Genomic DNA, 21101 nt, shown 5'->3' with positions numbered 1-21101 from the left:
AGCCCCAGCTATTGCAGCCATCTGGGAGTGAATGGGTAGATGGAAAATCTGTCTGCCTCTGTGTGTGTGTGTGTGTGTTTCTCTCTCTCTCTGTCCTTCAAATAAAGTAAGAGTGTCCAACTTCACAGAAGATTCTGAGACTTCAGTCCTAGTAAGCCTGGGAGCCGCCCATCCTCCCCTCTCGAATCCACCCAGGGAAGTCTGAACCGTAAGTAAGTAGAGGGAACTCCAGGACAGAGAGGAGAGGTCAGGTTTGGGGAGAGCGGAGAGCACCCCATCCCAGATTGGGTGATTGACAGGAATAATAGGAAAAGGGATTTCAGAATCAAATAAACTCGGGCGATTCTAGGTACACCAAAGATAGACAGATTCCTTCCTAGTGGGATTTCTCAGCCTCTAGGTCGGAGTAGGATCCCACATCTGCTGGTGAGGCTTGCAGCAGTGTTTCCCCTGGGGAAGCCTTCATTTTCCTCCGAGCAGTTCAAGGACTAGTGTCTCAAGGGAACTACTTTGAGAAACCTATGCAGTGTTTCTGTGGATGCTGTCCCCTAAGGGACATTTGGCAATGCCTAGAGACATTCAGGTTGTCACAGCTGGAGGCCAGGCGGCCATTAGGCCATCCAGTGGGTAGAAGCCAGGGACACAGATAAGCACTGCAGAACTCACAGGCCAGCCCCTCCAGGAACAGTCATCCAGCCCCAAGTGTAAATGGCGGCACAGGTGAGAAGCCCTGGCTTGGAGTGACCTCTTCTCCCACTGACCTGTCCCCTCCCCACAGCCTCAGAAATGAGAGATGATGCGAGAGCAAAAAAGACAAAGGAAAAGGAGAGAAAGAAAAAGAATGAAGGAAAAAAAGGAGGATGAAAAACTGGTAATAATAGAAGAAGTAAGGAAGAGACTGGGGAAAGGGAAGGAAGTGGATTCATAATTGTCAAAACATGGACACCATCACAATGTTTCTCAGGTGAATGGGCAAGTGGTCCATAGGCAACGGAATGGCATGTAGCGCTAGAAAGAAATGAGATAGTGAGCCATGAAAAGCCATGGAGGAAACTCAAATGCTTATTACTAAGTGAAACAAGCCAATCTGGGCAGGCCACATGCTGTATGATTCCACATAAATGCCATTCTGGAAAAGGTAAAACTATGGAGATATTAAAAAAAAAAAAATAGTGCAAGGGCTGGTGTTGTGGCACAGCGAGGTAAGCCATAGCCTGGGACACCCTCACCCCATGATCAGAGTGCCTGTCCCAGCCCCTGCTGCTCTGCTTCTAATCCTGCTCTCTGCTACTGCATCTGGGGAGCCGGTGGAGGATGGCCGAAGCACTTCAGTCCCGGCCAGCCACTTGGAAGACCAAGTTGGAGTTCTTGGCTCCTGGTTTCAATCTTGTCCACCCCTGGGCTATTGCAGCTGTTTGGGGAGTGAACCAACAGATGGAAGATCCCTCTGTGTGTCTCTCCCTCTCTCTGTGTCACTCTGCCTTTCAAATAAATAAATACCCAAACCTTTTTTTTTTTTAAGCCAGTGATTGCCAGGAGTTGGGAGAGAGCAGAGTTACTAGGTGGGGTACCTACAGCTACGATATAATTGTAGCTCTCTGGTGGAGGATGTTCAGGGTGGAGGAGGCTGTGCATGTGGGGGTTGGGGAACAGGGGATCTGGGGGCTCTGTGTACTTAGCTTACTTTTGCCTTGAACCTAAAATTACTGCCCCCCCCCCCCCAATAAAAGGCACCAGAGCAGCACACTGGTGGTAAGTGGCCCCAGCCCTCCTGCCTTTATTCCGTCTCTGGGTTTAGGAAGGGCCGGGATGGCTGCTCCTCGGTAGGCTCTGCTGGTGGGCGAAGGCGAGGAAGGCAGCGGGGAGGCAGGGGGTTACTTCCGCCCAGTGTCCTGGGGGCCCGGGGGCCCCCGTGCGCGCCGCGAAGGCCTCAGATCCTGCTGGGCTTCTTGGGGTCCTTGCTCTTGGCCGGCATGAAGGCATAGAGCTCCTCGATGAGCATCTCCATGCGGGCCGTGACCTCGGTCACCGTGTCGATGACCAGCTTCTGCTGCAGCTTCAGCTTGTTGTTTTCCCACAGGGCCTTGTTCTCCTCCTGGAAGACGCGGTGCTCCTCCCGCAGCACGTGCAGGGCCCTGTTCTCCTCCTGCAACAGCCGGTTCTCCTCGCGCAGGGCCTGCAGCGCCTGGCTCATCTCCCTCAGCAGCTGCAGGGCCTGGCCGCCGTCGGCCAGCCCGGGGCCCGCCTTGGCCGCCTCCTCCCCGGAAGGCCCGGCCAGGTTGTTGACCATCTCCCTCAGGGCTCGCAGGGTCTTGGCGTCCTCCTGGGGCGTCGAGGGCCCTTTGGACTCCTCGAAGGGGGACGAGAGGCCCGGGCCCTGGTCGGGGCTGTGAGACTCCTCGTGTGGCGACACCACGGGCTTGGTCTCCTCGGCGGGGGCGGCCTGGTCGTCGCTCTGGGCCCAGTAGGCCTGTCTCTGCTCCAGCAGCTGCTGCAGGGCCCGGTTCTCCTCTCGCAGGAGCTGCAGCGTGCTGTTCTCCTTGGCGCGCTGCACCGGCAGGGCGGTGCTGTCGCGCTTCACCACCTCCTGGGACGCCGTGTCCTTGTGCAGCAGGGGTGAGGAGGAGCGGCTGTCCTCGCGGCCCAGCGTGGACTTGTGCTCCTCCCAGAAGACCTGCAGGATCTTGTTCTCCCTGCGGAGGGCCTTGTTCTCCTCGCGCAGCGCCTTGTTCTCGTCCTGCAGCAGGTACTCCTTGGCCAGCCGCTTGTGATGCAGCTTGTGGTGGAAGGAGGAGGAGGGAGAGAAGTAGGGGGACTGCAGGCGGCAGTTCTCGTTCACCCACCGCCCGTCCTGGAAGACAAACATCTCGTCGCTCAGCTGCACCCGCGGAGGGTTGTAGTCCAGCTCCAGGTCTGCCTGGGAGGTGGGACGCTCCATGGGGTCCAAGGGCACGGAGGAGAAGCGGTTGAGTGGGTAGGAGTGCTGGCTGGCTACCCTGCGGCTGGGCCTGGACAGGGCGGCCTGCCTGGAGCAGTGAGGGGTGGTGTACACGTTGTGGAGCCGGAGAAAGGGCTCGGCTGTGCCCCGCTGTGGGAGAGAACAGGAAAGTTCAGCGTTAAATAAGGAACTCACAGCCCCAGGGCTGGGGAGGGACTAGGGAGCCGGGGGACCCCCTCCCCCACAACACACCCAGGCTCATAGTCCATCCTTGCCACTCGGGGGCGGGGGCACGTTTGCCTCTCCGGGCCCTCGCAAGGAAATGTAGCCAGTCCTAGTTATCCCCGGTAGCACCGGGCTGTAAGGTCACCTTGAACGCTGAATTAAGCAAACACAGAATCATTGTTCCAGAGGAAATAGCAGGCTAGGTTCCTGCAGGGCTCTGGTCCTCACACTGCTCCATACATTACCCTGTTTCATGTGTGTTTCTGCTTAATACCTATGGTTGATTCCCTGACATTGAACTTGCTGCCAACAGCACTGTCACACCTGGCCAAAATGTATCTAGCACATGCATTTTCTGCATAACGCACACCACAGTCCTCCTGCGGTTAAGAACATCAGACAGCACTTGGCTTGGCATGCCTTGGAAGCCATTTAAACAACAGCAAAATCACAAAATCAACACAGACCACCAAAATGAAAAAAAGAAAAGTTGCTAGATAGACTGTGCAAAGGACACTGTTTTGCAGCGTGACACTTTGAACAAGAAGGACTTCAGCTAGGAGCTCAGCCTCAAGAAACTCCAGTTTCCACCACTCTGTGCCACATCTGAGAATGTCCATAAATTTCTACAAGTATTGATTCTGGGATCACAAATTAATTTTAGCAAGTAGGCAAATTTGCAAATGGGGAAGCTACAGAGAATGAGAATTGATTGTGTATGGTGGAGGTTAAAGGCATTGATTTTACAGCCAAACAAAGTTCGAGTCCTGGCCCCACCCTTTATCCATTATATACATTTATTTATTTATTTGAAACGTAGAGTTTCAGAGAGGCAGGGGCAGAGAGAGAGAGAGAGAGAGAGAGAGAGAGAGGTCTTCCATCTGATGGTTCACTCCCCAGATGGTCACAATGGCCAGAGCTACACTGATCCGAAGCCAGGAACCAGGAGCATCTTCTAGGTCTCCCATGTGGGTGCAGGGGCCCAAGGACTTGGACCATCTTCTACTGCTTCCCCAGGCCATAGCAGAGGGCTGAATCAGAAGTGGAGCAGCTGGGACCAGAACCAGTACCCATATGGAATGCCAGCGCTACAGGCAGTGGCTTTACTCACTATGCCACAGCGCCGGCCTCCCATTACATGAGTTTGAGCAAGTTATTTGAGCTTTAATTTCTGTAATTTCAAACGGGGATCATTGCATCTACCTCCTTGCCTCATGGAACTATTTTTTGGATCTAGAAGAGGTAATGTACAAAAGCATGAAGCCTGGGCTCTGGCACACTTGACGTCAAACACACTTATCAGACACAGCTCTCAAGCTACTTCAGACACAGGTGTGCACCACATTGGGCACCAGCAGAGTCCCTCAAAGGCTACCCAACTGGCCACGTCCAGAATGATGGTGCCGTGGGTCGGACCTGCCTTCTCCCCTGTTCCATCTATCCTCATCGTCCACTCTCAGTCGCCTCTCAGTCTGTCCCAGCAGCAGCCCCTAAACATCCACCTCCCCCAGCCCCCACCATAAAGCTAAGCTCAAAGGAGAATCCAACTGACGATTCTGGAAGGGAAGAGCACGATCCCAGACATGTCAGTGAGTGAGCAGCGTTCAACATGTGCAGATGGAGACAGCAAAGGGCACAGAGGAATTCATAAAGAGGCTCGTGAGATGTCGGCCATGAACCTCAGGACCACAGCATAAAACAGGTTCCAGATCCACAGGGCTTGCCTCCACCAAGCCAGCAACCTTCACACTTCCCAGTACGGAGGAATAACCCCGGTGAGTTGTAGATGAGTCTGATTCCGGGATGTGGCCTGGGAATCCGCATTTCCATCCATCTTCCTCTGGTGACTCTGCCTGCAGGTGCTCAAGACAGCTCTGATTGTGGCAAAATGTGCAGCCTCCCTTGCTCAGGACCGCAGCAGTGCTAAAGGCCCAAGAGTTAGGGGCCAGGAGTCACGAGGATTCCTGCCCTGGGTGTGTCACTGTTGGGCAGTCTGAAACTGCGGGAAGCTCTCACCTTTGCTGAGATACAAGTTTTTTCACTAGTAAAATGAGAGAATCGAATCTATGATCTTAAAGGCACCTTCCAACATCAAAGGCCAGTGAAATGAACACGTAAAATGGGAAGGATAGGCACTCTGCTTAGTTTGCAGCTCAGTTGTTGAAGAGTGAGTGAGATAACGAAAGCAAAGATGTTTTCTCAAAACTGCCACAGAAATGTAGGGTATTGTTATGAAGAGAAGTGCAATAATTTGGGGATGTATTTAGAAAGAAGTGAGCAGGTAGAATATATGCTGGAGAAGAGGTTACAATTGCAGCAATGGATGTAAATAAAAATAGCTACTCCTAAATACACCAAAAAGCATTTTATCCGAGTACATCAAAATGCTCTCCAGGTAACAATTCCTCACGTCTTAGGTTATTTTCACAATTTTACAGAGCGAGAAGATAGGAAACAAGTCATGTTATCAGCATTATATATATGTATAGAGAAAGAGAAATCATTTGCACGGTGTATAAAGTTGGTTACGATCCTATAAGACTCAAAGAGCTAGATAAATAGAAGACACAGTTCCATGCCATTAACTTCGCAATAAGCACATGTCATTAACTCTGTAAGGATATGCTCAATCTTCCAGATAGCAAGGCTGTGAGGGCATTCTGATCAGAACCTTATTTACTTTCAATAAATTCAGCCTCCATGGTTTTCACATTTCTCATTTGGGAAAGCACGTTGGCTCCTGAGGCTGGGTCTGTGAGCAGAATGAAGCTCACCCTGGATAGCCCAGGCCATTTACTTGTAAGTTCAAGGTCCTGAATTTCTGTAAAATTTACCAAGGACACAAAGGTACACATTTGTAGAGGCCCCTCTGTCCTTGCACTAGAAGACTCCCTCTTGTCAGGATCTGGCTCCAGAAGATCCTGCCCTGGAATACTGCGACTTTAGTCGACAGCGTATAGCCTGATCCTGAGAAGGAAAGGGGAGAAACAAATACTGGGCACCAATTTCATTCTGGGCCCAGAGCAGAGCATTCTACCTACTGAATTTTCTTATTCCTTACAACACTGACATTAAAAGTACTGCATTCCCATTTTGCAGGTGGAGACATTGAAACCCAAATAAGTTAAATAATGAGGAGCCAGCGCTGTGGCACAACGGGTAAAGTCACCGCCTGCAGTGCCAGCATCCCATATGGGTGCCGGTTTGAATCTTGGCTGCTCCACTTCCTGTCCAGCTCTCTGCTATGGCCTGGGAAAGCAGTGGAAGATGGTCCAAGTCCTTGGGCCCCTGCACCCACATGGGAGACCCAGAAGAAGCCCCTGGCTCCTGGCTGTAGATCGGCACAGCTCCAGCTGTTGCGGCCATCTGGGGAGTTAACCAGCAGATGGAAGACCTCTCTCTCTGTCTCTCCTTCTCTTTCTGTGTAACTCTTTCAAATAAAAAATAAATCTTTAAAAAAAAAGAAAAAGAAGTTAAATAACCAGCACTAGTTCAGTCGCTAGGACACAAGCCCAATTCCACTCCCTGGAATAAGCACACTTGGATGTGTGAAGCTCACACATGGAAAAGTACTGTGGGTTTATCAAATGGCTTGCAGTAATTTGGGGGTCCAGATATGCTTTCCTTAACTTTTTATCGTAGAAAACTTCAAACATATATTAAGGGTTGGCGCCATGGCTCACTTGGTTAATCCTCCGCCTGCGGCACCGGCATCCCATATGGGCGCCGAGTTCTAGTCCTGGTTGCTCCTCTTCCAGTCCAGCTCTCTGCTGTGGCCCGGGAGGGCAGTGGAGGATGGCCCAAGTGCTTGGGCCCCTGCACCCGCATGTGAGACCAGGAGGAAGCACCTGGCTCCTGGCTTCGGATCAATGCAGCGCTGGCCTTATCGGCCATTTGGAGGGGAACCAACGGAAGGAAGACCTTTCTCTCTGTCTCTCTCTCACTGTCTACAACTCTACCTGTCAAATAAATAAATTTTAAAGAAAATTTTAAAAAACATATATTAAAGGAGACAGAACAAACTAGTAATTGTCCATGTGCCCATCACCCAGCTTTAGCAGTGAGCAAATCCAGGCCATTTTGCTTCATCCAGACCTCGACTCAAGGCCACCTGTCATTTTATCCACAAACTCATCGGTGTGTTTCTTTTTAATAGACTCACAGCACCGTCATCACTCCATTTAACATTTAACAATGACCCTTCCATATCAGTGAATACCGAGTCCAGATTCAAATTTCCCTCATTTTCTTGTGTTTTCTTTTTTACAGTTGCTTTGCTTCAATCAAGCACTCTTTTCGACCCACCTGAGCATCCAAAGAGGAATCACAAATGCTTTATATCTGTTCGTGTGAAATCCATATGGCCTTTAATTCATGCTGTTTGGTTGCCTTTGTTCTAGCTGCACACTCTGATCTGGGCACACAAGGAATTGTGACCGTCCCCTCAGCAGAAATGCACTACATCAAACCTTAACGAGTGGCAGATGCTCAGCTGTGGACAGCCCAGACATCTGGACCCTTGTCGTTTGCACATCAGGTGACCTTGGTCATACCCTCTCACTCTCCAGTCTTGTTTTCCATTTCCATGTAATGAAAGGTCAGAAACAGTGCCCTCTGGACATAACTTTCTCTTGTCCAAAGAATCCCCATTTGTACATCGGCACCACTCTGGCCCCAGAAACCCCCTTTACCAACCTTGTCCCCTCCCTTAAGTGGTCAACTCTTCCCAAGCAGACCTTGTGCCTTCTCTGCTCCATCCCTGTAGCACCTAATCCGGGAAATACTGATCGGCTAATAGTGCCTTCTGAACAGGAAACCAAATCCTTACTTATGACTTGCGGCTGAGGCCTCCCATCTTTCCTCCTGTCCGAACACAGGGTCAAGCCTAGCATCACCTCGTGGTTTAGTTTCTTAGAACATTCAAACATTTTCCTAAAATTTTAATGCTCATGTCATTATTTGAACCGGTATTAGAAAACTACATCTATTTTTATCAAACCTGTAATCCTATGAATATTATTAAGGTGGGGATAAAGTAAAGCAGCAGCAAAAGTGAGACGATTAAAGGAAGAATATTAAGTATGCAAGCATTGCCACATCAGACAAGAATCATGGGTGAACTCTGTGAAAACCTTGAGCCCCCAAAAAATCTTTCTTTCCCATGGCATTTCACTGACTCCCATCAAACCTAGCTAGAGTGACTCTTTGAAGAAAATTCTTTCTTAACCTTACGAAAATCCTCACTCTAATCAGAATTGCACTCTGAATCTTATAGTACCAATTCTTCCTCTACATTTAAGTCAATGAATGAATGTGTCACTTCACGCATGCACCTCCATTTCTATACCTAGGAGATGTGGATGCCAACATGATTTAGGACCACCCTAGTTGGCCCAGCAGCCATCTGTACACTGAGGGCTGTTATCTGAGACTTCACTGCACTGCAAGATAGCGTTTGTTCACTGTGCATTTCCTTCCTTCACCTTCCCATGGCCCGTAGCTCCCTGCAGTGGCCCCAGACCCCCATTCCTTCACGTTACCACCTCCTCCCAGAAACCTTAGCCCATGGTTATTTCTGTAGCTCAAGGTGCTGTTTAAGCTTTAGCCCTGTGGCCATTCTTCTGGGTTTCATTGTTTATGTGTATTTGCTTATAAACAAATTTGAACGTCTTTGCTCCTGTTAGTTTATCTATTGGGCATCTGCTCCAGCAGATTCAGTTATGGAACTTTCAGAGGGTAGATGGGAACTTCCTTTCTCCCCTACACCATTGGAGGCGAGAATGGTCTCTTCCCCAGTCACTGTGAAATGCTCTCACATAGGGATAGAGACCCAGCAGTTAGGAAAAGCAAAGGTTGGCTTCTTCATGGAAGAATGAGATAGGAAGTAGATTCAGGAGGGGAACACAACTGGCTTTGGGGCTCATCCTACCTTCCCATCAGGCCTTGTTAAAAAGGAAACCAAGAGACTGTCCTCAGATGCCAAGTGCTCATAGCTGTGGCCAAATGATGCATTCACGCTGGGGATCCAGAAAGAACCCTGGTCACAAACACTGCCCTCACAGATGCCTGCAACCCCGCCCAGGGACTGGAATCCTTTCTCAGCTTTAGACCTGGCCCCTCCCTGGCATCTCCTTTTTAAATGACTGATCCCAGAAAGAAAATGCTTGAAACCACCAACAGCTGTCTGCCTTTGTCAAATCACTACTCCCGTGGCAAGGGAAGAACACGGAGGGGAAGAACAGCCAACTGAAAGAAAGCAGACAGTGGCCAAAGGGAAAAGAGAAATGGTGGGACCAAAGCCTCTTAATGGTGCTACAAGATTTGTAAGCATCAGCACCTCTGTGGGCCCTTCTGGAGAGGAGCTACTGGGGTTTGTGGCCTCTCATCAAGACTGGACAATGACTAACCAGACTTAGCAGACATGTACTGAAGTTCTCGCCACTCTTAAAAAGTGTGGCTATCACAGTCCAGAAAAGTGTGGTTGCCATAAACATTTGCAGTAGAATTTCAGCCTGGTGATCAGGCTTCTTAAACACCTATTCGCTAACTTGACAGAGGGTCAGCAAAGGAAACTGCAGCATCTCATGTACTTTTAAGGCATGGGAAGCCAGAAGGCCCCAAGATTCTGGAAAGAAAAGCCAAATATGAGCCTAATTGCGAGATGACATGACAAAGCTGAGTCTCATTTTCATTTTCCAGAATTAACTCATCTCCCTGGTACCACAGTCAGGCCAATGTTTGTTTTTAATAAGATGCCAGCAAGTAAAAGAATAATTTTCAATGGTAAGTGTGATGAATTTTAATAGAATTAACAATATCAACAGCAAAGAGAGTAAAGGAGATGTCACGCTTTAGCTAATTGTTTAACAAAGAATCTCAAATCACCCTCTGAAGAGTTGTTTACACTGGCAGAGATATGGAAGAGCAAACCTGAAACAAAAGGGAATGAGAAAAGGCAACAGGAAGGGACGGTGGAGGCATTGCAGAGTTCATCTGATCTGCTGTAGAGCCTTCACTAACGATCTAGGAATACACAATGCCTTAGTGAAATTCAGAGAGTCCTCGCTGGGGAAATGTGAAGGCCTGAGAGAAAGGAATCATTACATACAAAAGGAACCAGGAGATCAGACAGCCTGTGTGCAAAATAACCTTGATGGCTTGCAAGTTTATGTGCTGTAGGGAAATAGGTCAGAAAACAAGAATATTTAATAAGATAAAGAAAAATGGGAAATCAATAAGACCAGAAGAGACCTAAGGGTGATGACCAATAGTGAGTCATGGGCTTGTGCAGTGGAATTAAGGAGCCCAAACACCCAGCAGGCCTGGGAACTTGGAGCCAGCTGCACTTTCTGGAGACACAGAGTGGTCTGCAGCTGCAATTCCCTTCTAAAACAAACCAGCTTTCCCCAAAATGAAGCATCTTGTGGCATACACATGTAGAAGGCTTAGGAATGAGCAGTGAATATGGGGAGACAGGAGGCACTCACTACCTCCTACAAGCAGGAGAAGACTTATAGAGCTAAGAGGTGACCTTGTGCAGCCAAGTGAGTATGGATATTGACCTGGTTCAAGATCCTGACTCCAACCCTACTATTACCTGAAGGGCTCTAGGAATTCCTGATTTGCATACCTAGGAAATCTCACACTTGCATGTCTTTGTGCTCAACACATGATATGATCAATATTCACTCAACACTTCTCCCCCTCTTTTCTCCCCTGCCAATGCTTACCTCCAAGTGTGTGCACCATCTCATGTTGGGAGAGATAGCAAACACATCATCTTTCTCACGGCACCAGTGGTGGTTTGCCCACTTCCTTCCTGCAAATGACTAGTCTACAATATCCTGGAAGGTGCCTGCAACCTGCTTCCTGGCTTGTGCTTCTTTGTCATGTGTACCCCTGAGGCCACATCTGTCCACATGGGGCACATGTGCCCAGATAATTGCTCAACATTTTCCTCACTGTACACCCACCCTGTCCTCCAACTGCCTAGCAGCTGCACCAGGTCCTATAGCACAGAAAATGGGTGGCCCCAGGTCAAGCCAAAGACACAGTCTAAAGCCTCCTTTTCTCCTCCTTGATTGCTAGGATGCTTCTAGGAGTGGATAGGGAAAGTTGTGCTGGGTATAGATAGAAGAATCTCTCCAATCTTTCTATCATGTGACCATCACTTATTTAAACCCTATTCCCACCCTCACTGTCACCTCCACCCCACCCCAGATTGCACCCATCCCTTAACAATGGAAAGATTGAATTATACAGGCTATGAAGAATCAAAGGAGCAACACCAACCATCAAAGGGAATAGTGGCCAGTGGAACTCCCTGTACACAACAGAAAGAATTGGACCTAGAAAGGTTCCTGTAGCTTATCATCATACTGTCAAATGATCAGCAATGGTATATTCTGGTTAAGTCTCATGAGCTGAAATGGATAGAAAGTGTCTGTTACTTGCAGAGTTTTAAGGATAATGTGAAAACAAACATCCAGAATATTTTCTTGTCCTCTATTTGTGCCTCCTGCTGAACATACATGCTTAGATTGTTCAGTCACATACATAGAATGTCCACTGGTGACCCACCCTCCTACATGACTCTGGACAGAGCTATCAGATAGTTACCTCTGCATTGGATCTCTCCATTCTACATTTCAACCCCTCTGGCTGCATGCCCATGGTCTTCCAAAGGGGCCTTGAGTGACTCTGGGAGAAGCAAGGCCATGCCCTTTGTGACATAACAGCAGTAGAAACAATCCAATCAAGAGAACCCCACCAAGGAAACAGCCACTTGCAGGAGAAGACCTTAGAATCTCCAGCCTGTCAGGACTGCACCTACACATTGGCCTAAAAAACAAACAAACAAAACAAACAAAACCGTGCACGTATCCTTTATGCTCTCTCTTTGGTACACAGCAGGACTTAATTCTATTGACATCTCCAAATGATACCATAGCATTCAGTCGACGTGCTAGGTTTTCTCCTCATGGACTTATTCGTAAGCATTTGACCCCAAGCCCCAGGTCTACTTGTCCCCCTAGAAATCCAGAGTGCTTATACAACAGCAAGCACCAAAGATCTCCCTTTGAGGATGAATATTTGATTGTTTTTTGTTTTTAGTTTTCAGTCTAGCATAGAAACTTGAAATGTTAGGGTTGCCAGGTCATCTAATTCACACTCCTTGTATGAGGGAAGAGGAACCCAAGGCCCACAGAGGCCATGTTTCCTCCCCCAGGCACAGAACGAGTGGGTGGTCAACCACACAACTAGAATCAGAGGCCTTGACTCTTCAGCTTACTCCACATCAGGCTGGAGTTTTGGAAGAGGAGTGTTATTCTGTCTTAAACGGGCAGATTTCATCCTTCTGTGATTAATCCTACCTGAGGCAGAACCACATTGATTGGAATTTCTAGGCTTTCAGATCTGGTATCTCGTTTTCTTGTAAAATTTGGCCTCGAGTGCTGTAGAAAAGAGAAGAAGAAAATTTCTGTTTCCCAACCCACCCTCTGGGCCTCAATTGCTCATCTGACAATTATAGAACTTTCTACTCATTTATTTGCTTCTTGTCAATTAGGTACATTATGAAAATCTGTCTCTGCAAGTGTGCGTGGACAATCTCTGATATTTTATTAAACAAAATTAATACAGGTATTATAGCTGATGTCTATGAAGCACAGATTGCTATATCTACATCCTTGTCTAAGACTACTGTTTCTCTCCCAAGCAAAAAACCATACCAATGTGAGGTGCCAGGTATAGGTCCTATGCAGAAGTTGGTCACCAAAACACTCAGAACATTCCAGAGGTGACATCACAAAACAATATGGTGTTCTTCAGGGCTCATGGTTTCTCTCTGAGCATCACAGGTGGGAACGAAGCATCTGGCAGGTAGGAAGAGTGTTGCAGCATCTGTGACCACGTGGCTAAGCAGGGTCAGTGTGACACACAATACCCCAAACACCAGGCCCTGATTGGTCATCCCCACTGCCAGGCCAGGCTGAGACCCCCGTCCTCTCTCCAGAAGGGACATTATCTACTTGTAGTTGTATCACTCAAGAAGAAATACCAACTGAATTCCCAGACCAAAGGAGGAAAGGGGGACCGAGGAGCTTTGTGGCACCACTTGTTCTCCAGTGCTCTGTCACCAGTGGATGCCCTACTATTCAATTCCATCCTGAAACTATCGACCTGGAGCTAGTGCCAGATCCCTAGAGGACAGGTGCTCAGTCCCACAAAGCTGCCTTCACCTCAGATGCCACTTGTCCGTTTGACTGATCAGCTATAAGCCAGGAGTTCCATTACCTTCTTTGGCTTCAATAATTTGCTAGAATGGCTCACAGAACTCAAGAAAACACTTTACTTATGATGACCATGTTATTATAAGGGGCACAACTCAGGAACACCAAAAAGACGGGATGCACAGGGAAGGTATTGGGCATTGAGGGTGGTGTGGAGTGGCCGTGCCAGCCCTGGGCAGCCACTCTCCCAGCACGTCCACGTGTCCTCCCGCCAGGAAGCTCTCTGAACCCCACTGTTGAGGTTTCATTACACAGGCTTGGTTGTTTAAATCTCTAGCCCCTCCCCCCTTCCTAGAGGTAGGGGTTGGGGGTGCTGAGGAGAGTTTCCTCTTTTTAATCACACGGTCAGTTTTTCTGGCAGCAGCCCCCAGCCTTCAAGGGTTGCCTCATTAGCTGAAACTCAGGTGTGTTCCAAAGAGGCTCATTATGAATAACAAAAGACACGGAGGGAATGCCAAGGATTTTAGGAGCTCTGTGCCAGCAATCAAGGACAAAAGCAGAGTTTATTTTCTTATTATACCACAGAGGTAACAGCATCAAGACCACAATGCCCCGTGCCCTGGCCTCACTCCGGGCAAATCATTCACCACTAGAGGCTGTTCATGGGAGCCTTCTCGTGTACCTGAAGCCAGTGACACACCCCGACCCTACGTGCAGTAAGAAGAGAATGACGGACCAGAGGCAACAGATCCTGAGACACCAGCCAGAACCACCTGTTTGAGTCTCCCATACCCAAATTTACAAGAAAGCTTTGCTTTAAGACCTAACATGCGGCCGGCACCGTGGATCACTTGGCTAGTCCTCTGCCTGCGGCACTGGCACCCCGGGTTCTAGCCCCCAGTTCTGTCCCGGTTGCTCCTCTTCCTGTCCAGCTCTCTGCTGTAGCCCAAGTGCTTGGGCCCTGCACCTGCATTGGAGACCAGGAGGAAGCACCTGGCTCCTGGCTTCGGATCGGCGCGGCCCCGGCCATAGCGGCCATTTAGGGGGTGAACCAACGGAAAGGAGGAAGACCTTTCTCTCTGTCTCTCTCTCTCACTGTCTAACTCAAAAAAAAAAAAAAAAAAGTGGCTACAAACACACAGTATTAAATTGACCAAGTTAAGCATTTTTAGGTGTCTGTTCAATCATGATGAGCACATATTGTTGTGCAGCACATTTCTAGAATCTTTCCATCTTGCAAAATAGAAACTTTGGGTTCATTAAACTGGGTTTCCCTCACTCCTACCCCTGGCTCTTGACAGCCATCTTTCTAGTTCCCATTGCTATGATTTCGACATCTTTAGATATCTTAAAAATGGAATCATAGAATATTTGTCCTTTTTTTAAAGATTTACTTATTTATTTGAAAGGCAGAGTTACAGTTTACTCCCCAGATGGCCACAACAGCCGGAGCTGGGCCAGGCAAAAACCAGGAGCCTGGAATTCCTGTGGATACAGGATACATGTAGATACATGTGGATACAGAGGCCCAAAGCACTTGGCTATCCTCCGCTGCCTTTCCAGGCACATTAGCAGGGAGCTGGATCAGAAGTGGAGCAGCCAGGACTTGAACTGGCACTCGTATGGGAAGCTGGCATCACAGGTGATGGTTTAACTCACTACACCACAAGGCCAGCTCCAAAGTATTTGTCCCTTTGTGGCTGAATTATTCATTTAACAGAATGGCCCTAAGGTTCATCCATGTTGTACCCTCTGACATGATTTCCTTCCTTCTAAAGGCTGAATAATATTGTATATTACTACATTATAACAATATTGTACATTCTATATATATTATTACTGGGTATTATGTTATAACAACATCGTTTATTATTATAATATTATAGACCGTATTTTGTTGATTCATCTACCTATAAACATTCAGGTTTTTTCAACCTCTTGGCTGTTGTGAATAATACTACAATGAACATGAGGACTCAAATATCTCTTTGAGATCCTGCTTCACATTCATTTGGATATACACCCAGAAGTGGGATTGCTGGATCTATTTCCATTGCTGGTTCTATTTTTAATTTTGTGAGGAGCCGCCACGCTGCTTTCCATAGCAGCTGCACTCTTTTGCAATCCCACAAGCAGAAGGGATCCCACCAACACTCGTATTCTGTTTTTCTGAGGGTTCTTTAAATGGCTAACTCTCATTGTCTGAAAACAGAATTCCGTTTTCCTTTATACATCTTATCTGGGTAACAATGAGAAGAGCTGGGCAAAGCATGAGGCAAATGTGACTGTCACCAAAAAGCAGAGGCCTGGAAGGGGCTGACAGTGGACCCCCTTGCTGAGCACTGGGTCTGAGCTAGGAAGGCCAAGCAAAGAGGGAAGCAGCTGTATCCATTTCCTAGGGCTGCCCTAGCAACAGGCTATCCGCTGGATGACGTAAAGCAACACAACTGTGCGGCTTCACTCTTTGAGGGGCCAGAAATCCAAAATCAAGGTGTTGGCCAAGCTGTCCTCTGCTGCTGGCACCTGTCCAGGAGAATCCTTTCTTGGTCATCAGCTCTACTTGATGCCCCTTCATTGCCCTGCAGCATTAGCCTCCACATCTGCCACCAGCTGGTGCCTTCTCCCCTCACTGCCTGCCTCTGTTCTCTTTTTCTCTAAGGACACCAGGTCTATTGGATTAAGGGTCCATGACACCCTAGTCTGACCTCACCCACAATGATCCTATTGCCAAAACAAGATCACCTGCTGAGGTCTTGGAGTCTAGAATTTCAACATATCTTTGTGGGTTCACAATGCAACCCATATTGGAAGCTAACACTAATTAAATACCTAGCAAGCATGGGCACTGGGCTACTTTCTATGTGCTGTCTCCCTGGAATTAGTCATACATGCAGTTCCCCCCACTCCAGGGATATAATATCTCTACGCTTGGGGACCCTAAACCCATCATCACCCTGGCCTTTTCTCAGTGGGGTCACTCCTTCAGCAGGAGGGGACTCCAGTGCCATGGACAGCCAGGGGCAGAAGCCCCACCCTGGAAGACTCCACATGCAGAAATTAACCTGGAGTATTTGTATTGCCACTGTGTACATTTCTTATATTTATCAATATCACTGCTATGTTATGTTGCTTGCTCTTGGTGCCCTGTCTTCTCCACACTTTTGTTCAGACTTTGTGTAGGTCTCCCCTGTGTGGTAAAACCCTGACTCTATCCTGAAAGCTCTATCTATCTGGAGAAAAATACACTCCACTGAGTTCCTCTGTGGATTTCTTGCATGAGCCCAGAGTTACATCCAGGATATCAGGAGGAATTTGCAGTACACTTGTTGCTAGAAAGGAAGTCTTGTTATTGGATGACTATGAAAACTCCCAAGGTCCCAGATCATATGCAAATCATTCCTTTACCCAGTGTGCCACCCACTGGCAACCGAGAGGCCCTTCTCTTTGTGGTCTCTCTCTGCCTCCTCCTCTCTGCCAGTCAGTTGCTTTTTTTCCCCAGAGGCCTGACTCCTGGTGAAAGGGCAGCCCAGACCCTCTGGATCTCACAGTGAAGATGGGCAACACCATAGCCATGGCTGAAAGTGAAGGCACCCACCACAAAACGGTGACCCAGTATCCAGCCTGACCCAAGGCCCCCGCAGCAGGTCCTGCGAGGGCAGCACGTGGACACATGAACCGCCCTGCCACATGAGCATGGGAGGAACCACTAAACCCAAAAGAAGGGCACTGATTAGAAGAACTGGAGCTGCAGAGAACAAGGCCATTGGCAGCAGCAGACCAGTGTGCAAATCTGGAGGCTAAGAAATAGTTACTCACGGTGTGTCTTTGTCAGCTCAGGCTGCTGTGACAAAATACACCAGACTGGGTGGCTGCCGCAGCATCCGTGCTGTTCTCATATTGCTGCAGGCTGCAAAGTCCAAGATCAAGGTTGGTTGAACTGCAGGTTCAGTGCTTGGTCAGGGGCCACTTCCTGGCTTGCAGATGGCTGCCTTCTCAATGTGTCTTCACGCAGCAGAGAGAGAGAGAGAGACAGAGAGAGGAGAGAGAGACAGAGGAGAGAGAGAGGAGAGAGAGAGCTACCTCGCTCTTCCCATAAGGACATGCATCTCATCCTTGGGGCCCCCACCCTCCTTTCCTCATCTAACCCTAAACATTCCCCTAAGGCCCAGTGTCCTAAAAGCATCACATGGGAAGTGAGGGCTCACTGTGTAATTTTTAGGGGTACATGCACAGTCAGTCCGTGGCACATGTGACCTAGGCAATCACCCCACCTCTCAGAAGCTCCAGTCCCCTACTGCCAAAATGGAGGAAGTCCTTCTCACTTGGAGTAGCACATGGACGAAAACTGACAGTTGGGAAGCTCTCAGTGAGCATTATTCTGCATCCTTCTTGCAGAACTACCCGGCTCCCTTTGACTCAGAGTATCTTGGTGGGGAAGGTCCCGCCTGTGGGCCACATGAGGCCCACAAAAATCATTTGGTCTGGCCCTGCTAAGGCAACCGCAAGGGGGACTCAAAATTCAATAAATCTAGAGTAGGCCATTTTTTTAAGTTGATAAGCTGCAAATGATGCTGTAAATATACAAATGGCCCTTGGTGGAAAGAAGGTTCCCGAACTCCGCTAGCAGCTGACACAATCAGTGCTTCTGCTGATGCTGTATCAGAAAAGTTTTGATCCTGCAGCTTGTATGACAGTACGTTTGCTTGCTTGATTAACAGATTTTCTTTTTATTTTTAAAGAGGGGAACATTTTAAAGTGGGCCATCCTGGTTTCGGTATCTGTAGTTCCCCCTTCGTTAGGTTGGGTTTCTCCCTTCTCTGTAGGACACACATCCATAACCCAGTGTGGAGAAGCTTCCTTGAGATCATGTTGCACACTCCTGTTATTACTCAGACTAACACTGTCATCAATCATCCACGTTGTGTGAGCGTCTGCAATTGGTGGGTGCTACACAGAGCACAGAGGTAGACATGCCTTGTGGGTTTCTAATCTGAACAGACAGGAAGAGCAGAGACAAAGGGAAGGGCAAGCTACATTCTGCTCTGCAGGCTTCCCTGGCCTGCCACTGCCCGACAATGATGAATCACAAGGGGGAAGCTCAACCTGCAGGAGGGCCCCTCAGAAAGCACAAGGCTCTCTGCCTTTCACCAGAGAGCCACAGATACTACAGTGCCTGGTACAGGAGTCAGAGGTGGGCATGGGGGTTAGTTCTGATCTTTCCTACTCTATCTGTGGAGAAGGCAATGGGAAAGTGGTTGCATGCAATGAATTATCATGATGTCTGTCACCTCCAAATTGCATAAGATGATTGGGGACATTAGTTATTTTTACCACTTAGGGCAGAAAGTAGCTCTACTGGCAGAGGAACCACCCTGGTGCAACAAGGCCTTGAGTTAAGCTGCTCTTGGGACAGGCATCTGAGATCACTTGCCTTCCAGGGAAGCAGGAGGTGGCCACCAGAAAGTACAAGAGATGAGGCTAACAAGTTGCTGGAAAAGTCTGGGAGTGGAAGGAAGTAGAAAAGGAAAATGGCCGCTGGTTGGGGCCAATGCTTGTTATGAGATAGAAGAATCATTTGGGACAGGCACCAGGATGGCAGAATAAGGGGGGAGCTTACTGCTCTAGCCCAGGGGAAGATAGTTTAAAAAACGTGAGGAGACTGCAATCTCAGGGAAGGGTTAAGGATAAAACAGCAGAGGAAACTCCATGCAAATTAGTGGGACACTGATGATCTACATGGGAGGTGTGGACATGCACAACTCCAGACCCCCAGCAGCCGAGAGCCTCAGCACCAGCTTTGGAGAGAGGTTAAACCAGACTATAGCAGCCCAAGCCACTGGCAATAAAGCTGCGGGAAAAGTCTGGCGTGAGTCTGGTTGGGAGCCCTGTGGGGGACAGTGTACCTGCCAACCTAGAGGAGGAAAAAAAGGGGACACATTTTTCTCTCCCCTACCACCCAGCACTGGTATCCTTGAGGAGGCTGGTACCATTTTGGACATAGGCGACAGCTCATGTCCACCCTGCCCACCTGCCCCCTCAGCAACCAGCTGGGAGGAGATGCCTGAGTCTGGCTGGGAGAATTGACATGGGGCTGCGTGCTCATGACTGTGGGAGCCTTGTGTGCTGGGACTGTGAAAACACTGTGGCTGCATGGGAGGGTGCAGGGTGTGGCTGGGTCTCTGGGCAGTCACTGAGAGCAGCTCCACACACTTGGGGCTCCATGATTCCCTGGTGAGGGTCATTGCTGCGGGATCTGTGCTCACACTGAGGACTGCACAGATCTGTGCACTGAGGACTGTGGTTCTTGTAGTACTATGGGTGAATAGTTTACCCACTAGTGTCCAGGCATCAGTCTCCTTGGAGGAGAGGAGGTAAGCATGAGATTACACCTACAGAGCTGAACAAACCTCCCCTCTGATAAATGAAAAAAAAAAAAAAAAAAGATTTACCACACCCAATTTGGGAGTCACCTTGGACACTCCCCTCACCCTGGAGCACTGAACAGAGCTCCCTGGCCACACCCAGCACAGGCCTCGGTGTATTCACTGAAAGAGCAGACACTCCACTAAGCCACAGAGACATAGTCCAAAGATAAAAGCCATCACAGGGAAAGAAAATAAACCAACAAGTATTCCCACAAATGCCTAAAAATAAATGCAGCAATTCAAGAAACAAGAATAAGGAAGACAACATGATGCCCCCAAAGGAACACAACAACACTTCAATACTAGAATGTGAAAATGAAGAGATTGGGGGCTGGCACCATGGCGCAGTAGGTTAATCCTCTGCTTGTGGCACCTGCATCTCATAGCGGCACCGGTTCTAGTCCCAGTTGCTCCTCTTCCAGTCCAGCTCTCTGCTGCGGCCTGGGAAAGAGGTACAGGATGGCCTAGGTTCTTGGGCCCCTGCACCTGCAAGGGAGACCCAGAGGAGGCTCCTGGCTTTGGATCAGCGCAGTTCTGGCCATTGCAGCCTCTTGGGGAGTGACCCAACGGAAGGAAAATCTTTCTCTCTATCTCTCTCTCTCACTGTCTGTCACTCTACCTGTCAAATAAATAAATAAAAATCTTTTAAAAAATTATGAGAGGAAATGAAGAGATTGAAGAAATGCCAGAAATGAAATTCAAATAATTGAGTGTAAGATTACTTAGAATTAATCAAAGCAAATCCACAAACTAAAGAAATAAGTATGTGACATGAAAGAAATTTTTTTCATGAAATTGAGATTTTTTAAAGAGAAATCAAAATGAAATATTGGAAATGACAAGCTCAACAGAACAAATGAAAAGTGCGGTGGAAAGCCTTAACAACAGACTCAATGAGGCAGAAGAAAGAATACCCAAGTTAGAAGATAAATCTCTGGAAATTTTACAGTCAGACAGAAGAAGGAGGAGGAGGAGGAGAAGAAGAAATTATAAAACCAAAAAACAGTGTTAAAAATCTATGGCATACTATCAAACAACCTAACATATGGGTCTTAGGAGTCCCTGAAGGTGTGGAAGGAGAGAATGGATTAGAAGGCCTTGTTAGGGCCGGCGCCGTGGCTCACTAGGCTAATCCTCCGCCTCGCGGCGCCAGCACACCGGGTTCTAGTCCCGGTCGGGGCACCGATCCTGTCCCGGTTGCCCCTCTTCCAGGCCAGCTCTCTGCTGTGGCCAGGGAGTGCAGTGGAGGATGGCCCAAGTCCTTGGGCCCCGCACCCCATG

The 21101-nt window shown here is 48.4% G+C and overlaps 1 protein-coding gene across 3 annotated transcripts; it reads right to left on the bottom strand.

Moving 5' to 3' along the window:
- Positions 1 to 1930: 1930 nt before the first annotated feature.
- On the bottom strand, positions 1931 to 12969 carry CBY2 (chibby family member 2). 3 transcript variants are annotated; one of them, XM_062195331.1, is made up of 3 exons: positions 12895 to 12969; positions 12538 to 12618; positions 1931 to 3088 (listed from the first exon to the last, which is right to left on the bottom strand). In XM_062195331.1, the coding sequence occupies exons 1-3, from the start codon at positions 12967 to 12969 to the stop codon at positions 1931 to 1933; spliced, it is 1314 nt and encodes a 437-aa protein (XP_062051315.1). The 3 variants fall into 3 exon arrangements, with proteins under 3 accessions (XP_062051315.1, XP_062051316.1, XP_062051317.1); XM_062195332.1 differs by lacking the exon at positions 12538 to 12618; XM_062195333.1 differs by lacking the exons at positions 12538 to 12618; positions 12895 to 12969 and adding an exon at positions 11783 to 11830.
- Positions 12970 to 21101: the final 8132 nt, after the last annotated feature.

The sequence above is a fragment of the Lepus europaeus genome, chromosome 6 (assembly GCF_033115175.1).
Source record: "Lepus europaeus isolate LE1 chromosome 6, mLepTim1.pri, whole genome shotgun sequence".
In the NCBI taxonomy this organism is placed as follows: domain Eukaryota; kingdom Metazoa; phylum Chordata; class Mammalia; order Lagomorpha; family Leporidae; genus Lepus; species Lepus europaeus.
This window is presented reverse-complemented; position numbering and strand designations above follow the sequence as displayed.